The sequence below is a fragment of the Sciurus vulgaris genome (genome assembly GCF_902686455.1).
Source record: "Sciurus vulgaris genome assembly, chromosome: 5".
NCBI classification, from domain to species: Eukaryota; Metazoa; Chordata; class Mammalia; order Rodentia; family Sciuridae; genus Sciurus; species Sciurus vulgaris.
Genome location: NC_136465.1, coordinates 101,858,023 through 101,880,442, shown reverse-complemented (window position 1 = coordinate 101,880,442; position 22,420 = coordinate 101,858,023). Strand labels below are relative to the sequence as shown.

General features: G+C 33.0%; 1 protein-coding gene and 1 long non-coding RNA gene across 2 annotated transcripts in view; both read left to right on the top strand.

Moving 5' to 3' along the window:
* Positions 1-22,420, top strand: part of LOC306660854 — a 610,682-nt gene that overhangs the window by 427,282 nt on the left and 160,980 nt on the right. The window lies entirely within an intron of this gene.
* The window catches only part of CPNE8 (copine 8), a 199,266-nt gene that overhangs the window by 173,107 nt on the left and 3,739 nt on the right, over positions 1-22,420 (top strand). The window contains exons 16-19 of the mRNA XM_079139378.1: positions 2,595-2,722; positions 10,082-10,184; positions 11,890-11,947; positions 16,779-16,852. Of these exons, the coding sequence (XP_078995504.1) occupies positions 2,595-2,722; positions 10,082-10,184; positions 11,890-11,947; positions 16,779-16,852 (363 nt within the window). The remainder of the gene's footprint in view (positions 1-2,594; positions 2,723-10,081; positions 10,185-11,889; positions 11,948-16,778; positions 16,853-22,420) is intronic.

The window sequence follows — 22,420 nt, the reverse complement described above, 5'->3', positions numbered from 1 at the left end:
AATATAGAGCATACACAAAAAAGAAGATATGATTTTATGTTATAAAATATTCTTATTATCATCTAAGGCATTTGGAGAAACCATACAGCATCTTATGCTGTTAGGAAGAATTCAGAAATCAAAGCTTTAAACAATCCATGTAATGAATAGTGTTCAATGATTATTTTCCCACTACCAAAAGAAAAAAACAGGAACCTTAATGTAATTTCAGTTCTAGAGGAATAGAAGGGAATAGTCTCATAGAAATATAAACCCCCAGTAAAATGTTAAAATGCTCATCAAAAAGTAGCTCCAAATTATCCTAGTTTGTAATTGTTCCCTTAAGGCAGATACATACTACATTTTTATATGTCCAAAATTGGTAATGAGTTTTAATTTTAATTAGCTTCATATCTTATCAAGGGAAAAGAGCACCATAAAATCTTACTTAAAGGAAGGTTAAATAGGTCAGCTCAGATTAACATCAAAACCAACCATCAACTGCTTTGTGCTAAATGTTAAACTTTTACATTTTAATTTCAGACAATTTGTGTAACCAATTTCATAATATACAGAAATCTTTTATAATTTTTTATGTAAAACATTGTGAGAGTTAATAAAAAAATGAAGAAGAAACAATAATAAAAGAATAAAATGAATAAAATTCCTTTTCTTACAAATGACAAAATTGAAGTAGTTGGTAACATCTGGCTGGGTTTCCAAGTTCTCCAGCTTTGCAAAAGGTTTAGGGTTTCATAATGTGGTGATGTAATGGTACACAGTGTGACTCTACTTTGTGTATAACCAGAGAAATGAAAAGTCGTACCCCATTTGTGTACTGAATTCAAATCTTGGATCTCACATTTGTGTTATATAACTTTGGGCAAGCTATGATCTAAGTGCCTCAGTTTCCTTATCCATAAAGGAGGGATAATGACAGTACTTTAAGCTATCTTTTTACAAGTTATTATAAAAAATTATATATGTAAATACTTTAAACCTTGGCATATAGAATTCAGCACATTTTAATTATAGATTACCAGTTACTTGTGATTTTTTAAGATAAAAACACTCATGCCAAAATTATTGCTAACCGTGCTTAAATGTAGTTACTGTCACTATGTTTTAAAATATAACTACAAAATTTTCCATATGCCCCTCTTCCACAGGTGGAGCCTAATTCCCCTTCCCTTGAGTGCAGGCTATACTTAGTGACTGGTTTCTAGCACATAAAGTAGAAGTAATGGTATACCACTTTTTAAAATAGCTATGATAGGCCTTGAGCTTTTGTCCTTGCTCTCTCTCTTGGATCACATGTTCTGGGTGTAGTTAGCTGCCATATTGTGAGAAGCAGCACTGGGAGAGTTGATCTGGGCTCTGATGGGCAGCCTTGTGAGTCTTCTTGGAAGAAGATCCTTCTGCCCCTATCAGGCATTTAGATAACTGCAGCCCTGATCAGCATTTTGACCTCATGAGAGCTCCTGCTTAAGAACCACCCAGCTGAGCTGTTTCTGGATTCTCCCCATATGTGAGACAATAATTGTTTATTGTCTTATGCCAGTATACAAAATGGCACAACTTTGTACATGATTTGTTATATAGTAATGAATAACACGTGGTCTTATTATTCTTATTTCTGGAATGTGAACTAGGGGAATTAAATGGAATAATGACAAGAGCATGGAAGGTAGATAAAACTCTGTGAGGTGTCCATCTGGGTACCATCCCCAGAATCAGAAATCATTAGTAGCATATCCATTTCCCTTGAACAACATGCATATGTTTCTTCAAATATTTTTCCTTTTACTTTGTCTTGATGTTTCCCACTCCAAATTATAATCCCTCTGATTCCTTCTGTAGTTGGAGTTTTCAGTTATAACCTGAAAATTGTGCATGTGGTGTATATTTTACATTTTTCCTTCTTTCAGTTAAAACTGTTTGAGGTGACACATTTTTTTAATGCATGTTCACTGCATACATTTTTTGAAAAAATAGAGAATAGGCTAAAGAATGAAATTAAAATCACCAGTTATTTAACCATCTGGAGGTAACCACTATTTTGATTTTCTTCTTTTCAGAATTTCAATATATTCATCTCTACCTTTATATCAATATGTGTGAAATTAAGATAGTATTAATTTGGACTATGTGATATTTTGTTTCTCTTAAGATTATTTTGAATTTTTCTCTGTATGCATTTTATATCAATATATTATTGACCACTTAAGTTATTGTATTTTTGTTTTCATAAAGTCTATAAAAGAGTATTTTTTTCAAAGTAACTTTATGTCTATGTGTATTATTCCCTTTTTTTCAATTGCTCTTCACAGAGACATTACCTTTTGGTTTTTTTTTTTTTTCATTTTCTTTTGGTACTGGGGACTGAACCCAGGAGCACTTAACCACTGAGGCCACATCCCCAGCCTTTTTCTATTTTTTATTTTGAGTCAGGATCTTGCTAAGTTACTTAGGGGCTCAATGAGTTGCTGAGGTTTCTTTGAACTTGTGATCCTCCTGCCTCAGCCTCCTAAACTGCTCGTATTACAGGCCTGCACCACCATACCTGGCTAAGACATTAATTTTTTACTTTTATTTTTCCCTGTAACTTTCTACAGAATGGCAACCCCCAAAATCCCTATTGTGATGGCATTGAAGGGGTCATGGAGGCCTATTATAGGAGTCTGAAATCTGTACAACTGTATGGGCCAACCAACTTTGCTCCTGTAATTAATCATGTAGCAAGGTAAGTATAGAATACACAAGGTATTTATGGTAGTGTAATGGATGATGGTATTTTTGGAATGACTCCACACATCAAAGTTGCTTTCTTTAATATACCACCAAGAAAGTGAGGAAAAAGTTAAAATGGTAGAGTCCACAACAAGTTATCAGGATACTTTGCTGAGAGCTTATATAAGAATGTTAAGTGAAGAAACATGCACTAAGTTATGTTAGGACCTGTCTTTGTTGAACAAAATGGAATGTTTACTTTGAAAAAACATTCTTGAGAGCAATAAAATGACTGATGGTGAGCTCAACTATGTTAGTCATTCATACCTAATGTCATATTCCATAGTAGCATATAGAAGCAATAAGAGACTGAATTCAATTAAGACAATGATTTGGAACTTTCTGTGATATATAGGGCACACTATTTTAACTTCTGAAATTAATATAGTAGCTAATTTTATAAATTCCCAGAACTCTACCTGTATATAGTACATAGTACTGAGATCAGAATATAATTGCTTATGACTCCAACTGCATGTTTTAGAGAAAATGTTTAAATGAAAAAATCAATTTATACTTATCATTTTGTTCATTAATGCAAAAATGAGTTAGATACCCCTTTTCAAATCCCTAAAAAGTTTGACTTGAGCCAATAGCAAATTGTATGAAGCTCTGTCTTATTTTGAGATAATCAAAAAGGAGTATCTCTTATATCCTTTCAAATATGTAGCCAGAACTTGAAAAAGTACTTCATTCTCACCAGTTTATCAGTGTACAAAGGCCATATGAAACCCCAGTTCTCTGAAGGTTCTGTTACTTTACCACCCTCCCTGCTGGACATGACTAACAATTGGAATGTGCTCTACTTTCCATTATCTGGGACATGGACAAGATACTAACGTGCCCCTGTACCTAAGGCTGACCTCCGTGGACCTCCCCAGGGGGACTCCACCTCAGAATGACAGTGATATATTGAGCACAACTCTCTGAATTTTAGCTTGGATTTTTCCAACATTTTATCTGTAATATGTGCTAAAATGTGAATTTCACATCTCAACTTTGAATGTACTCGAACAAAAACAATTTAGTTATAAAACGATACTTATTCTTACCTCATGTTTTCTCTGTATCTATGGTATGCTATTCTTTTCTGTTCCTAATTCAGATTTTGACCCCCCCCCAAATTCATTTCACAATACACTACTAGGTCATTACCGTAAATTTAAAGACATATCCTATCTTATTATACTAGCCTATGTAAGAAATGTTATGCATACTGTATTTTCCTAGTTTATTGATGATTTTCAAATAAAGCAGAATCAATATATGTTAGTGTGAGATAAATTTTAATTGATTCACATTACCAAACAGATCACTTTTTTACAAAAAGATAAAACAAAAATTGCAGGACTTGTTTTGCGTGAATTCCTGCTACTTATAAATATTCTCATCAGTGGTTACAAATTTATTTTTTAAATTTTCTTGTCCTGGTACATCTCCAGGACAGTTAAAAAGTTAAAATTACAGACACAAGATTTCTTGATGCCTTTGAATATACTGTTTAGAGTATTCTATTTCCATTTTATGTTTTGCCCAATATTTTGTAAATGCTAGCTAAAGCATTTAGACTCTTTGAAAATAAGCTATGATCTAATAATTCTTTATTGTTATTTTTTAAATGGAATAAAGTAAGAAAAACAATAAAAGATGGCTTTTATGAATCATCATTTCTTTCCAGCACAATAGGAAGTGCTATGGATCCATCTCTTATTACAGATTTGTAAAAGAAATGCCTTTATTCATTCCTTTATCTCTAAATGTTATATTATTTTTAAACTTTCATTAAAACATACAGAAACTTTATCAACTAAAAACAAGGTACTTTTTATTTCTGTATCAAAAGAAGTGTCATATTTAAAGTGGGTGTGACCTTTACTTTTATAAAATTTCTTATTCATTTCATAACTCTTAAATGCATTTCTACAGTACTTAGCACCTTGTCTATCATATAGGTGGTAAGTAATCAACAAATTCCTAATACAAGAATTCTGAGTACACTAACATTGCCATTAAAAATTGCTTTTAGTTAAGAAAATATTTATATATGCTTTGTCCATTTGCCTGAATTTTTTTGAACCTTCAAATGTATATTTCTTAGATGAGTAAAATATTAGTGGCTTTTTATCTTTTCTATTGGCATTTTTGAAGAATACTTATTCTTCTTAAGAATGACTTTAAGCACATGCTCATTTCGAGGACTGATCTCTGTGTAATAAGACTAATGACATAAGATTAGTGGGATGACAAGAATCTGAAATATATAAGATTCAAGACATCAAATTTGTAACATTTGAAGGGGTTGTTTATATGCTTTTCTGAGGATTTCCAACCCTCTGCTTCTGATTTTCTGCTTTCTCAGTTTTTTTTTTTCCCCCCAAAACTGTTCAAGGAACAATATTTAAAATAATGTAAAAATCCTACTCAACATCTATTAATGCCCTGTCAAAAATCTAAGTGTAGGTATCTCGGTTAGGCATTCAAGAACTTCCAATATCCAGCCATCACCCATACATCTGACTCCATTTTCCTCCACATTCTTCCAAATGTGCTACAGTTCAGTCACAGTGAATCATTGCTTCTTCTGATCTGTGGTATCATTCCATATGTGTGTTTATCACACTTTCCTCATTTAATGCTGCTGCATTGTCACATGTAAGTAGATATTTTTCACTTTGGAGGTGGGAACTGTTGATTGTGATTGAATTACATATTTATGTGAATATACACAATACTTTTCATATACTTAGAAATCCATATCTGTTTGTTTAATTAGCTGAATATTATAATTATGAATGCAACTTAATTAATTAGCAAGATTATAATTGGAAACGAAAGTAACTTTTAAATGTAAATGCTTAGTCTATCTTAATCACCTGTGGAAAATGTGATTGTGATTGATACCTGCCCTGTCAGATTTCTGCAACAAATAAGAGACATGTAGAGTTAGATATAGAAACTCTGGTAATACTGAATTTCAGCTGATACTGCTTTCTTAAAACAGAATTCTCTTTCTCTAGGAAACCAGTTTTTGCTCTTAACCCATTGTGTCCCAAGTTTTCAAATCTGGGAATGTTGCAATGAAATTGACACAGGTACATTAAGATAGGTTAGAAATGATAATCTAAAGCTTAAATATATTATTGTGTTAATATTATAATTATTATATTGTGATATAATTATATGCTTATCGTTATATAATTATATGTATGTAATTATATTACCTATTATATTTAAGAGTTTATACATGTACCAAATCTGGAACAATAGGATAAAACAAGTTATGGCCTTCAACTAGTTGAATGAATTTCCTTCACTTAAAAGTCATTTAATCGTAGATGTTAACCACATCTACAAAATGCCTTCACAGCAATGCCTAGATTCTTATTCAATTAAATAACTGGATTTCAAATCTAGCCAAGTTGACACATAACACTAATCATCATATCTCCCAAAAGAAGAAATGTATTGATATTGTGTTGTAAATTGAAAGCAAATTTTGAATTTGGAGAAGTGATTTCAGGGCTTCCAGATAATGAACTTTAATAAGTGCCTAATGTTTATTACATTATGTTTAAAGGTCATTAATTAATAATAGTAGGGAGAATATATGAAGGAAATTATATGTGTATAGATATGCAGTTTGAGTAAAATGTAGTTTTAACTATCCCATGATTAATCTCGGTTTCTTCTTGGCTATACTACCATTTTTCATTTTTTTTTCAAAAGTTTCAATTCATCCAAATTTTTTTATCAATAATTTTAAATTTTCTGAGATGAATTTTATGTGTTGGTATATTTTTTAACAGCTTAATACTTTAAAAATAAAGGGTTATACCAATGAAAAGATCAAGTATCTTTTCACACTATCATAAAATTTCACTGTTTTCTTCACTTGATGTAGATAATATTCACTGTTTCCGATTAGGCATTTGTTTCCTGTGCCTAATGAATTACTTGTTTTGAGGCTCTAACATTTCTATTTTTAAGAGGGATCTGGCTCGGCACAGTGACATATGCCTATAATCTCAGTTGCTCAAGAGGCTGAGGCAGGAGGATCACAAGTTCAAAGCTGCCCCAGCAACTTAGCGAGGCCCTAAGCAAATTAGGGAGACCCTGTCTCAAAATAAAAAATAAAAAGGGCTGGGAATGTAGCTCAGTGGTTAAATGCCCCTGGGTTCAATCCTGGTACCAATAAAAAGAGGGATCTATCAATTTCTGTTCTGTTGACTTTTTATATTTATTATTTCCTGATATTGAGAACATTCCAGAATCTAGACAACAAGCTAAAATTAATTTTCATTTTTTGAAAAATAGCATTTTTTACTTTGGAATTTACAAATTAATTTAAAGAATGTATTACATTTTATCTCTTCCAAGTGAACAATAATAATAAAATCAAAACAATCATTATTGAACCCATGCATTATCTCAGTGTTGCAGTATGGATTATCTCTTTTAATCTTCATAAAAACTCTAGGAGATTATAGTAGTGTTATTGTTCCTGTTGTGCCAGTAGTCAAGTGAGTATAGAGAGTGACAAACTGGTGGAGCTAAAATTCTGAAGTTTGACTTCAACTCAGTCTGTTCTGACACCTTGCCTCTTTAAACTTTTTATCACTGCTACAGAGGTAAAGATACAGAAGGAAGTGAAGCAGGGCTACCTTTCTTGTGGATGTATTTGGTCATTTCATTATGCAGTCAAAAGTAGTTTGGGGTGACAACTTGGTAACAAAATTTATGGTTACTTTGTGTTGAAATATTTAAATGCATGCCTCCCTTTACTGGATGGTAAGGAGATTTAATCAATTGTATAAATCATAACAGTTCCTTAAGTAAAACATCCCTGAGCCAATTTCTTAACTTGTCTTCATGTCTTCTCCATTCCTGTGAACTAATAATAAGTTGAAAGAATATTTCACAAAAATGAACCTATAATTTATGAGCTTTTATGTGAACAATTCTATCAAGAAAACTTTGGTAGAAACTCCAAAGAAATATGTTTGAATTCCACAACCCTGATGAAGCTAGATTTTTCTCTCAGATCGATCATGGTAATATTAATATATAAATTATAGATTGGCTGTATTTGAGAAAAGGCAGTGAGGTGGCTTTTAATATAAGTTTTAATTATGAGTTTACTGAAAGATTCATCATCAGGTTCTGTTAAGGAACACCCTTCTGAAAGACTTTTAAAACATGATTTGGATCTGCCACTGCATGTATCGGTGTCACCTCCTGGAAGAGGGATCCAGGTGTGGCCAACATAGGCTTTCTAGTTCACACATTTCTGTAGGATATTAAGTATGCTACAGTACTTAAGCAATATTAAGTAACACTTTTAAAGTAAAAGGCTAAATTAGAAGTGGTAGTACAGTTGGATTTGCATGATATATAGATTTATTTACAAATTGGAACAGTATATCACTGTATAGGGCAAATGCCATAGAAACAATGAATACTTTTAAAAGATTAACTTGTAGTGCTGATTGTGATAAAGACTCAAATGGATTAGATGCTCTTATGTAAAATGTAATTTATTTTCAAATTGAATGTATCTAGTGGTGGAGGGAGCCACGTGATAAAAAAAATGCATCTTTTTACAGCATAAATTTTCCTCCAAGTTAAGAAATATAAAACATTAATACAAATGTATGCATACTACAAGCGCAAAATTCCTATGAAATTGGAAGATAAAACAGCAAATTTAAGAGAAATTCCCAGTTATTGTGATCTGCTTCAATCACTCTTCCCTATCGTGGTATAAATATGGTCCCCTCTTTCACATACATTCTGGAGAATCAAAAGAAAATCAGTTAAGCTACTTGAAGTGGTATTTTTGTTGACTGTTTAACATTCAATTTTCTGCTTCAGAATCATGGCCAGTAAGAATGCTTTAAAAAAAATGTTTGCTATTTAAATATTAAAATTGAATTTCTGCGGGAAGTTGTCAGATTTCTTTAAAAGAGTAAGAGAATGGGTTCCTAACTGCTTTGGATTGTTTCCCATTGGTTATAGTACCATCAAATTAATGCACATTCCTAATATCCAGCAGCAGTTGTTCATATTCTCTTCATCAATCTAGAAAGTTACCAGTCATTTTATTAGGAGCATGAACACATATTAGTTTCAGGAGTACCTGAGAAACTTGTAAATATTTTTATTATTCATATGGTTGTTAATTCTCCTGTCTGAAAAATAAAATGTGCTCTGGGATAATGTGCTATTTGTCTGTCCCAAAACCTGTTCAAATAGGATCCCTTAGGGTCCTTCAGCTTGGAAGGAATTTCATTGACCAATCTATGGAATATGATTCAGTGATTCTGATCTAGTTGATAATGTTTTAGGAACTTTGACTGTGGTCTTCCTGTTCACTATTTTGTCTCCTACAAGTACCAGCCAATGTTTGCTCATTAGGGGACTGCGTACCAGTCATGCACAGAACTCATAAAAATTATCCAGTTGACAAAGTTGATTACATATCTGAAATGCAGAACAGGAAAAGAAAAAAATATAGTAAAATAGAGCAATTTCATAAAATTTGCCTCTACGTTATTATTTGGTAAGATTCTGATAAACATGGAGCACTAGAAGGTTACTATTTTATATGTAATTTTTTACCTTATTATAATTTTTCTTCCCATTTCTCATCAATTAAGCATTTATTAAGAACTTGAACTGTGGGTGTGTCAAAAGACATGTCTTCTACTACAATTTTTTATTGAAGTGAAATTTCTATTCTATAAAATTAACCATTTTAACACATACATTTTAAAGGTATTTAGTATATTCACAGTGTTGTGCAACCATCACCTCTATGTTATTCCAAATAAAACTCATTTTATTATTGCTATAACTTACAGAATCCTATTATATATTGAGTACCATACATGCAATTTCTTTATTAGTTCATCCAATAATACACAGTGTGTTATTATCTGATTTTTCAAGATAACTAATGTTCAGACAGTTCACATAATTTATTGAAGATCATAATGTGTTGCTTAGTCAGACTGTCTTTTTCCAAAACCCTGTATATCCCATTGTGCTAAATCAACCCCATCTTGGTAAAAATTTTATTAATAAACAAACTTCTAAGGCATCCATATATTTCTGTGTGCTGGCAGACACTAAGGTGGCTGGCATTCCAGTGTGTTATTTCAGAAAAATGTTTACATGAGAGTTTGCATTGTGTAGGCTTCTAACATGTTTAAATATTTTCTCAGGATTAAAAGGTTTGTTTACTGTCGTTATTTAGCAACCATCATGGGGAGATAGACTGTTTTATTTACCATGGTATTCCTTACTTTTACAGATACGCTTCTTCTGTGAAGGATGGTTCCCAGTATTTTGTGCTCCTGATTGTGACAGATGGTGTTATCTCAGATATGGCTCAGACCAAGGAGTCCATAGTTAATGTGAGTAGGGGTCTGGAGTCTTGGGCTAAGCAACAGTGTGGGGGCCACTTAGGTTGAGAACAGAATCTATTTTAGGTAACTTAACAGTGAAATAAAATCCTACACTTTTTCAGCAGAGTGCCTTCTTAACCTTATCCAGGTAATTCATGTACATCTTTCCCATCGATCCATAAGGACAAGTCTGAGTGAATAGTTTAGCTGACACAAAATTCTTGCCTTAAAAACGGAAAGAAAGTAGCAGTATTAGCTTTGTGTGCATCAGCATGTTTACCTCTGTTAGTTGATCTACTTATATGCAAATTTATGACTTGTAAAGATTATTTCTGAACATTTGCATTCCAGTTACAGAATTGTACTGGCTAATTCTGTAGAACTGAATAGAACTGGACTTGATTTAAAAACCATCCTGCACATTTTCATTTTTAATTTTATTTTTAGTTTTTATTACTATGTATTTTTAAAAAAAATTTTGTAGTAGTGGGAATTAAACCCAGGAATGCTTTACCACTGAGCTACATGTCTAGTCCTTTTTATTTCTCATTTGGAGATAGGATCTTGCTAAGTTGCTAAGGCTGGACTTGAATTTACAATCCTCCTTCCTTAACCTCCCAGGTTGCTTTGATTACAGATGTGCACCACTATGCACAACTTCTATTCTAAATTATCTATAAAAGTCTGTATTTACTAGGTGATAGTCAATTAAATCATACCCACTGTTACTCACCTTCTATACCTAGGCTTAGCAGGATTGGCACAATATAGACAAAAAAAACAGAAATACAATTAAGAGTTTGGTATAAAGAAAAAAAAAACAGTTACATATGGGGAAAATCAAAGCTTTATAGATTTTCTTAGAAAAAAGCAAACATAAAAAGGTAGTAAAGTCATACAAATTTATGTATTTATGTGTTTTTAACTAGACATGCTTGGATGGAATTTATCTTAACTTCCTTGATCCTCTGGTCAGTGGCATTAGTTTGCACTTTAAAATATGGACTTAGTAATTTAGGCTAGAACTAGCAGGACATGATGGACTGAGAAACAATTATTCATAATTTACTGACCTTCAAACTGAAAATGTGTTTGCTATAGAGTGCTATCTATTTGTTGCTGGATCTCACCTTCTTGCCTTTTAATTATTTAAGGTGATAATATAAATTAAGTAATACAGGTGATGGAAAAACATCAAATGTTTAGTATCCCTCACAATTTCCTAGATATTTAATACATAAATTAAGAATACTGAAAATAATTTTCTATAGTGATCATTTATTTTATTTTCTTGTTTACTGTTAATATGGCTGAAATGAAGTGAAATATGATAGTACTAGTTAATGAATCCGGCACTGACTTGTTGTTTTTTTTCCCCTTAACAACTAATAGATTTGGGGAAGAGAAAGAAAATGAAAAAGAAACTAAAGATACCCAACATCAGCTTAGGAAAGTCTTGGCTAAGAGTGGCAATGAAAACATATGTTCCCTGGTTTTATGTAGAGCTGGTTATTCCTGAAGAATGCTCTATAGGGTTAGCATACATAGAAAGGATAAGAGTGGAATCAAGTATATTGTCCTATTAATAATTTTGAATACATTTAAAAACTGTTAATGAACACCTATGAAAACATCAAATAAAACTCAGAGTATTATTTTCTTCTTAAGAATTAAGTTTCTCAATTGAAAGCTAATTGTGTTATTCTTTTCAAAGGCCTCAAAACTTCCAATGTCAATCATTATAGTAGGTGTTGGACCAGCTGAATTTGATGGTAAGTAGTAAAATTGCAATAACATTCCTTGGAAATCTATTTAATTTGTTATATCAATCTCATAGATTTCTACTGTTCCTTCCTTCATAAAAGGATGTGATTGAGTTTGGATAAAACATCAAGGTAAATGTAAATATAGACAGCTCATGATGATGTCTGTTAAGGTAAACAAAGTAAAAAGTGCTGTCTTCCAAACAGGACATTCTTTTCCTGGTTTTCAGATTAATTCAACATGTAGCTTGCCATTTCATTAGCGATAGTTTGTACCTCAAAATAATATTTAAGACTGACAGGGTGATAAATTGAGTTTTGGTTCCTGAGGCAAAGCACACTCTGGGTTCACTAAAAACCTTTAAGGATGAGTGCTAAATTAATAAATCATCAAGTTGTGAAAAGAAATGTTAAATAAGCATAATATGTTAATTTAATAAGTTTCCAGATCCTGGCTAGTTGATAGACATTAGATTTATAAATAAAGAAGTGCTGTCATGTGAAAGAGCAAAGTAAAACGAATTGGAACTGACCAGCTGAAATTTAATGAGACCTTAGATAATGATGCTAAATTGGCTCAGGAGTAGTTTTCAGTTTGGGCTCCAGCCTCATTCAAGTGTCAATTAGGTTACAGGTGTTTTGCGACTAGTGTTCTGGGTAAACTTGTTTAGGGATAATCTGTTTCTAGTCATCTCATGAATTCCTTTTAGGAAACTGTGCTGAACAATAGCGTGACCATAGAATATGTACCTGGTTCTAGTATTTTTATTAACAATGACCATTTATTTAGCTTGGAACTTTGGAAATGAGAATATTTTTAGAATGTTTGGAATCACCTCTGGTAAGTTACTGGTTAAGTTAGGCACATATGTGACTGATTAGAGTATGATTATAACTGGGGTGATTCTTGTTTAACCAGCAGGCTCTGCATAAGGATAGTGTTGATCTGTCAGTCTCTGGTACAGCATAAAAGGAAAAACTATGTGGCTGACCCTGGATTCCCTTAGATTTTTTGCTTGACTGGTCATCCTTTTCATGATCATTATCTTCTAGTTTCTAAAGCAAAAGTCATTTAGCCCTGACTGCTACTGCTTCTGCTAATATTTCCTCCCAGTGTTTGCATCAGCTTACATTGTACTTCAGGCGTGAATTTGAAACACCTCTCTGGAGCTAGGAATGCCTTCTTTTCGATGCTTGTGCACCTGATAATCTGCAACAATCAGTGTTGGACTGTGATTCACAAACTTCACTGATTGCTGGACTAAAATAACTCATTTTTTCTTCAGTTACTATGCTGTTAACTCTAAAGGACTCACCGCTCACAAGTGCATCTCAGGTCTCCAGACTCGTATAGAATTTTGCTGTTAAGTTTATGACCTCAGTGATAATCAACCTCAGTCCTTTCTTGTTGTTCAAGAACCCCCACACTTAGTGCATGAGTATGAAGCCACTGACCCTTCCTGATATTGATGGTCATGTATTTCTATGAAGAACAGCAGGCACAATATCTGGGCACTACCCTCATCCCACAGCCACACCTATTTATCTTGTTGTTTCTTTTGTTCCCAATGAAATTGTTGTGTTTTGAGGTATAATTCATCATTTCTCTCTCTGAGTTCCTGAACTGACTGGAAAAAAAAATATTCAGGTATCACTCAGACCAGCATATCAGCTTTTATTACCAGCAATGCAGAATTTGAGATTGGGGTTATCCTGTGAAAGGAGTCAGAATTTCCATTACCTTTGGATTAAATGACCTCATTGTTATCTGCAGATCTCCTGATGGGGTAGAGCTTTAGCTAGAAAACATTCCATGGGAGAAACTGCATTCATTCTGAGGATAAGCTATTCCCAAAGGAGGAGTTAAGCTTATTTCTCTCTCCTAATCTTAGTAATGCTATGACTCACTCCTCTCTCTGTGCATGTGGAGTAATGAGTGAAAATTATAGACAGAAAGGCAAGTTGCCTTCTCAGTAGAATTCCCTCCTGGAAATTAGAGTGAAATTTTCCCCTGGAAACATGTGAAGAGGGAATTAGGGTCCTGCAACACCTGGTTTCTGTTTTCACCATGAAAAGTTTTAATAGGAAAACTTTCAGAATCCTTGCCCAGTACTAGAAAAGTCAACCTCCTATTAGGAAGCAATACATGCTTCTCTAAAGTGTTCTCAAATCACACTTCTCCATGGCTAAAAAGAAGAGCAAAAGTATTCATGTTTAATATAGAAAAATCTCTGACTTACAGTCAGTTTGCTACTATCCTATCACAAGAACCTCTCTTGGCACTTTGAAATCTACCATAGAACAAGTTTACATATCACATATATAATCCAACATAGTAAAGACTGAAATCCAAATTGCAGATTATATCCGCTAATCATGTAAGTCTACATCTACACAATTTAAGCAGAAAGACATGGTTGGAATGAACAAGAAATGCAATACTTCTCCATCCATTCTTTGAGGAGAGAGAAAATAAGAATAAACTGTTAATGACTATTCTTATTCATTTATGTGTGTGTGTGTGTGTGTGTGTGTGTGTGTGTGTATGTCCACCAGAACCAGGGATTGAACCCAGGGTGCTTAATTACTGAGCCACATCTCCAACCCTTTTATATATATATTATTTAGAGACAGCGTCTTTCTGAGTAATTTAGGGCCTCACTAAGTTGCTGAGACTGACTTTGAACTCAGTGATCCTCCTGCCTCAGCCTTCCCAGCCACTGGGATTGCAGGCATGTGTCACTGTGCCCAGTCATTTCTGTATTTTAATAAGAATAGTTTTAAATGCCCTGAGTAATTTTCCTCTCCAATACAAAACACCTTCATTAATAAGAAAGATTTCTCCAAAGATGGCTTCCTTATCCTTAAAAGATAGTCAAAGAGTACATTTAAATTGGCATCTGGCCATTTAAATTGCATCAGCTTTGATGCAAATTGGATAAAAGGAATTCTAAATCATTGTCTCCCATGGCTAGAAAGAAGTGCAGATCTACCTTCTTCCCAGGGTAGGATACACATGGGGTCTGGGGCTCACAGTCTGTGCCTCCTTGAGGACAGGATGGTCTGAAAACCTGAAGAGTAGATGTTACCCCTCCACCACTTGCACACCATCTCTTCTTTTCTCAAATACAGAGCCTCCAGCTCTTGCCGCCTGAAACCTTTTAACCCAAAAAGCATGTTGAAAAGTGAGAGAGCCTTAATTAGATCTCATCCTTATATGGATTACCTTGTCTTCATTAATGGTAATGAAACGCTCTCAAAGACAGATAGATATCATACAGGACTGTGGAAGGTGAGACTTAGATTATCTTTGGATTCTTATTTCCCATTTTAGAGTGAGCATAGAGTACTTATGTGGCTTATTAATACATTAGAGAATAAAAGGGAGTGTTGTGTGATTTTTGGCCTATCATCATCAATGTGCAGTTGTTTGTTTTGCACTGGGGATTGAGCCCAGGGGTGCTGTACCACTGAGCCACATCCCAAACCCTTTTTATTTTTACTTTGAGATAGATCTTGCTAAGTGGTTAGGTCTTTGCTAAGTTGCTGAGGCTGGTCTCAAACTTGCAGTATTTCTGCCAAGCCTCTGGAGTCACTGGGATTATAGGTGGGGCCACTGTGACCAGGTTCAATGTGCAGTTTTGTCTCAAAGTAATAATGAAAACTTGGAAAACTCACCTAGATGAAACAGGAAATAACTATTGAAAATATTTGAGCATCCTATTTATACCCTGAGAGGTATAGTAGAAAAACGTAGGCCTTTTGTATTTTAGTTAACTTATTATTGGTAATGCATACATCTTACAAAATTATGACTTGTGTGGTATATCTAAGCAAATCATTGAATGCTTACTTTCTGTTGTATGTACTACTTGTATTTCAGCAAAAACATTGGTTCATGAACATGTGTAGAAAGATAAAATTGAAAAACAATGTTTTTTAACCCAAATACATTATCCAAGGACTGAAGAAAATAGTGAAGAGGTAGATTGTATTGTGATCGAGCACTATTTTGTTTTTTTTTTTGAGTAAAGAAGGAAACAAAATTGCAAGTGACTCTCTGGAGTCTGGTGAATGTCATGTGTATACAAAATGAATTATCAGTAATAGAATTATACTCTAAGCACAAATTAGCATCCCTCATGTAATTAATTATTTAGAAAATTCTCACTGAAAACTTAATAAACTCTGGAAAATGTTCTTAATCACAGCATGGCTTTATGTGCCACCAGCTGCCCCATTATATCACAGCATTTCTAAATGCTGATCTGTGCAATGCTGAAATTACTTCTTAACCAACAAAACAACAGACTTCATAAAAACCATACTTTATAAATGTCATTTTATTGTGTTATATATATATATATATATATATATATAAAGTAAAAATTAGGCAATACAGACATATAGCTTTGATGTAGTTCCAAAGAGAATGAAGTTCAACTTTGCATTCAGAATTTTTAAATTGCTGCCAAATTTCTTAAATTGGAAAGAAAAATTAAAATTCAATGGGCTGATATTACTTGCCTAATCAGTCATACAAACATATAACTAAAGTTTAAAACCAATAGGATAGAGAGATGGTCCCAAAGGCTATTCTAGAATGCATTGACTCTGCCTGTCTTTGAAAGGGTCATTCAAAGTTTTGTCTTGCTTTCAAGAAAAGCTGTACTCATTCATGTTTTGTGGGACAAATAAATGAAGAGATGAAGATAACAGGCTTTCTATCATTACGTAGAACATATTGCTTTGTACATATATACTGATGTCTTATTGCCTATAGTCTTAAACTTTGACTAAAATGTACTGAATAAATCATTGATTGTATTTTATTTTTAAGCAATGGTTGAATTGGATGGTGATGATGTAAGAGTCTCCTCCAGAGGAAAATATGCTGAAAGGGACATTGTGCAGGTAAGAAACTAAGCAAAAATTATGTTTTGTTCATTGTGAAGAGCCCATGTCTGGTCTAATTTGTGATAAGCAACTTAAATTGAAAGCAGAAGTTTTAGGTTCTGTTTAATTGAGTTGGTTAATTCTCTGTGATGAGATGTATGTTAAGTACTTCTCCTGCTACTTCAGATTCATCAGGTGTAAGTGGAATTACTAATAAACATTTTTCCTACTTTATTATTATCAGGAAACATCATTGTAAAATTAGAAGCTAGGAACGTAATAACCTTTTAAATGATGCCCATCTATTCATTCTTTAGTCCTCAAAACAAAAACTAAATATGTTTTAAAACAGCTGATATATATTCAGAGTAAGTAAATGTAGTAAAAAAATGTACAAATAAAATAGTTATAAAATGATTATAACTATTGTCACATTTCCCTCATAGATTATGTTAGGAAAGTAGAGGAAAAGATCTTAAAATTACATATATGTAATACATGTGCGTATTAAATATATAGCATAATATATAATATGTAAGTTATATTCATGAGTTTTCCATATAGAATATGTTAGAGTTAAGAAATAACCTATGACTACTATTTGGGGAGTGAATAGAATGAAAACATTCAATAATCAAAAAATTCAATTAAAATTTGTAATTGAAAGTAAGGAGTTAATCCATCTAAACAGTTGCATATTTTAGAGTGTCCATACTTTTTAAGTTGTTTAAAGGGAAAAAGGCTGTGAAGCTCATCTTTTAAATAGGAAGAGGGTCTTAGTATCATTTAAGAATAAGATATATAAGTTTTTGGAGGAACAAACAATGTACTTCAGTTTTATCTCCTAAATAAACATTTTTACCTATATTAAAACCATTAAGAGAATATAGTTTTGAATCATTCAAAATTTGGTTCAAATCCTGACTTGTGATAACTTGAATAAACACTCAAAATTTCAATGTTCTGCAAGATAAATAGCATTGTTATGAAAATTAAGTGAGATAACTTACATAAAATATATTCTTGAAATAGAGCTCACTAAAAACAACAAAAAGGATTAATGCAGTGAAAAGATAAAATAATATAAATCAGTTTATAATCAATTTATAAACAATCATGTAGAGTAATAATGTTCTTAGAGATAAAAAAAAGTTTTTCACTAATTAGCAAAATTAAATTTTATAAAGGAAACAACTATATAAATTGTTTTAAAAAGACAATTGAATATGATTTAAACTTCAACCTAACAGTTGGTAGAATAAAAAGCACACACACATGCAATAAATGATTAGGCTAAAAGTGTCTGAGAAAGATGATGTGTTGATGTCATCCATTTAAGAATCTCATGGTATTTTTTCATAAACACACAATTATTCACCAACCTCATCAGTATAATTATTGCATACTTTATCTAAAAGCTCTGTAATGTCTGGCTCACAGTTTTCAAGAAATCACATTATCAAAGGGAAGCATGAATTTGAAGTTCTTTAGAAAGTGTCACGTTGCTGTTGTAATGAATTTTTATAAAATTAGCAAGACACCTCATATCTCATAGTTCCTTCTAAATGATGTTTGAGAGAAACTTAGTATTACTACTTTCTACCCCAGGAAGTAGCCAAGATTGTTCATATGTCTAAGATTTCCTTTAAAAGAATTGATATGTTAGTGATAACAAAGAGTCATGCCTGCTGGCATTTATAAAAATAAACAATGTCCTTGATTATGAAACTAGACTCTCAGTGGATTTACTTCATTGGGCAGAATATTAAGATAGGACCCAGGTATCTATGAACGTATATTTTCGACATGATCTTGAGTAAGCTAGTAAATCACTAGTAGCCTTTGTTTCATTGTCTGTGAACTTTGGTTCCTTCATCTCTGCTCTTCTGATGGTGAGTATCAGAAGAAATAATGACGTAAAATATTTTGTTGCCTGGCAGCATAGACATATGCTAGTGTAATTATTCCTGTTCTTGAAAATCAGAATCCTCAAAACCAAAAAAAAAAAAAAAAAAAAAAAGTCTGTCTGTGATAGTGGGATCCCCAAAGGTTTTGAACACACTTGGGGATACAGGCAATCACTCAAGGGATTATGACACAAAACTCTGAGCTGAAAGAGTACATGATTCTTACAGACAAAGACTGGAAATTTTACCTTAGCCAGCAAATTAGGAGTCCCCTAATGACATCTTCTTTTACATTTCTTCATTCAGTTAAAGAGATTTTATGCCCGCTTCCTAATTTCACAGAGATGTTCCTAAATAGGGATTGATCTTTTCAAAATAGTAGGCAAGCCAAACATTTACCTATCACATTATGTTGAACAACTCGTCGCACACCTTCAATAAGGTTAAACATTCCACCATCAAAGTTATCCATGCTCTTCCAGCCTCCATAAACTGTTTTAAATGAGTTATTTTCAAGAATAGAAGCATTCTTGAATATTTAGGATTTGGGGGTTGCAAGGACATGTCTAGTATAATATTGTCAATCTTCACTTAATATTGTCCATCTCCCCTCAGTCAGAAGATATCTGTAAACTAACTGGCTAAACTATTTCCAGAAAATAGGGTCTATTTAGATTCCCTTCCTTTTCTCTTCTTTCCATTTCTTACACTTTGAAGCTAATCAAGTTAAATATACCACAAATAAAACAGATTTCTCTAGTGGACAAACAAAAACCTAAGGCTACAGAGAGTATGTAGATGAGGTTCAGCAGAAACTCAGGGATAGTAGAATGGGTATTTATTATTATATCAAATCTTCAACAGCTTCCAACTTTTTCTCATAGTGGTAATTGTTAACTCTGACATGCTTCACATGTGGGGCAGGCCATCTTACAGCATTATATCACTTCCTCCTTAATTAGCTTTATGAGACAGGTACTTGGATTACTATATTTTACCAAAGGAAAAAAAAAATGAGTTCAATTTCTCTCGTCCATAATTACACAGCTAGCAAGAAGTGGAATCTGGATTTAATTCTAAAATGTCTGATTGTAATATTCTTAAGTATTCTGTATAACTTTGGTTCTAAGACATCAACATAGCATTTAAGAGTCCCTATGACCTGACCTCAGCTTTCCTCTTTAGCTAAATACACACACAAATATACTACACTTTATACAGACAAATTAACTGTATTTGCACCACAATTTCTTGACATTTGTTCTTATTTTATCATGTTACCTAGGATACTTTGCTTCCTCATCTTTAAAATGGAAGTTCTCCCTTTTAAAATTTCCCTCTGTCTTACCTTTCACATTGTCCTGTCCAAAGCCCTCACTCGTCCTCCTGAACTAGTTTCCCTTCTTCACTTTGTTCCCATATCATTTTATATCTTTCTAAACAGGCTAGTTACTTTTTGCCTTAGTCATTTACACATAAAGAAACTGTGGACTCAGATGAGAAGCTAAAACACTTATACCAAGTTACTTAAGTCATAAATTGCTAGGTCCAGATTTCCAATACCATTCTGATTCCAAAACCTGTGTTCTGTAACACACCTGCTCTCTTAAAAGGAAAATTCAAAACATTATTGGGATCTGTTCTTTTTTTTTTTTCCAGAGTCCTGTAGTATATAATGCATCAGAGTTAGATTAATTTAGGTTCAAATAATGACACTTGTTACTGTCTAATAAGTAAGTTGATGAAACCCTCTTGAGTTTCAGTTTCCTCTTATGTAAATTTTAAATATGGATAGACACTTGTGAAAATTAAATGAGATATTATACTAAAATCCCTTAGCAGGGGTCCTCCCACCTAAGAGTTGCTCAGTAAATACATTAATATCAGTATCGATTATTGTCATCTGCTAGTGTGTTGGCACAGTCTGATGGAAAGGCACTTGTTTGTCACTTTTTTATAGTAGCTGTACTCTCATATGTGATTATGTCTCATTGCCTAAGAATTCAGGCTCATCTGACTGTAATATAAACAGTAAGCAAGATGAGTGTCTGTGGTCGTTACTCTAAGTCTTAAGTGAATTATTTCCTTAAGTCAGTAGATGCAAAAGCTTTTTATTTGTTTGTTTGTTTGTGCTATGGATTGACCATTGTGTATAACTCGCTACCATTCTTCCTGGTTGCATGCAGCTGCTGGCCAGCCTATCATTTCCTTAAAAATTATATTTAAATCATATTTTCCATTAAAAGGAGAATAATAACCTTGAAGGCTTAGACTTGAAAATCACTAATGGAGCTCTGCACAGTAGGAACAATCAAACAAAATTGAGCTGAACAGCAACTAAAAGCCCATTTGCCCAAACTGATTCAAACTTATTTTTGCAAATAGGCAAAGCCAGCCATTAGAGCAGCCATGTGGAACGTTTTCCTACACTGGTGGATGTTGACAAAAAAAATGTAGAGTATTAAGGATACCATATTTTTATACAGAACAGAATATTTATTGATATTTATCATATGAATGTGATAAACTATTGCAGGGTGAAATTGATTTATTCTTCTAAACGGAACAAATTTAAGGGTCCAAGTGAATTTTTGGTCAACTTGCAGTCACAAAGTGTGGGAATTTTTTGAACAAGAAGTTCCCAGATTGAGGACTCAGAAGTGAGATTAAAAGAGAAAATCAACAGAGTGGTCTGAGGAGCTGAGTAGAAAACTATAATGGTAGAAAGCTATGAGCCATCTTCCAAGAAAAATGAGGGCATATTTCATCATGAAAACTGTAAAATATGACACTAATAAGAGGTAAAGGAAATGAAGAGTCATTTGTCATTTTCATTTCTCACTTATAGAGTGCTCCCTGACATGACTGAAGAAATGAATGTTCCTTTGGAAAAGATTTAGATCATTTAGGTTAGTGAGGAGAAAGTTCCCAACTTCTTTTTCTACTCCCCACATACATGTAGGCTGAAGTATGCTCCTGTGGAGAACAGTGACTTGCTGTGCCAGCAATTCTCAACCTGGGGCTCAAGTGGCACATAAGAGTCTGTGACCCCAACTGACATGCCTAAATCATATAAGATATATACTCCCATGCTTGGTTGAAAACTAGGGTTTCTTTCTTACCCGTTGTTTACAAGTAGACTTTAAAAATGAGTGTAAGTGTGTGTTATGTGGGAACAGTCATTGTGAACCTGTAGTTGTGACATTCTGGAGTATCATAAAAGTCTTGAAAAATTTTAATTTATCAATTTTAAAAGTCTATAGATCATATAACATGTGCTAGTAAGATGAAGAAAACAAGTGTTCAACATAACAAAATTCTGTGAATTACTGTTTTAGATTAGCTGCTGTTGTACTTCCATTTGAAAGAGATAAAATATAATAATATTCTTCATATTCAATGTTTGGTATGAGTGTGAATAGAAAGCTATTGAGAAAAGTTTCATACTTCTATTGATAACTCAATAAATAAACAAATGGACGAAAAGTAATAGTAATGATGATAATGATAACTATCATATATGGTACATGTTATGATTGAACACTGTTTTAAACACTTTATATGTTAATTTATGTAATACAACTACCTAATGGAATAGATGTTATATATGTTATAGTCATTTTAAAGAAGAGGAAACGGAGATAGCAGTAAAAAATAACTTGCCCAAGTTCATGCAGGT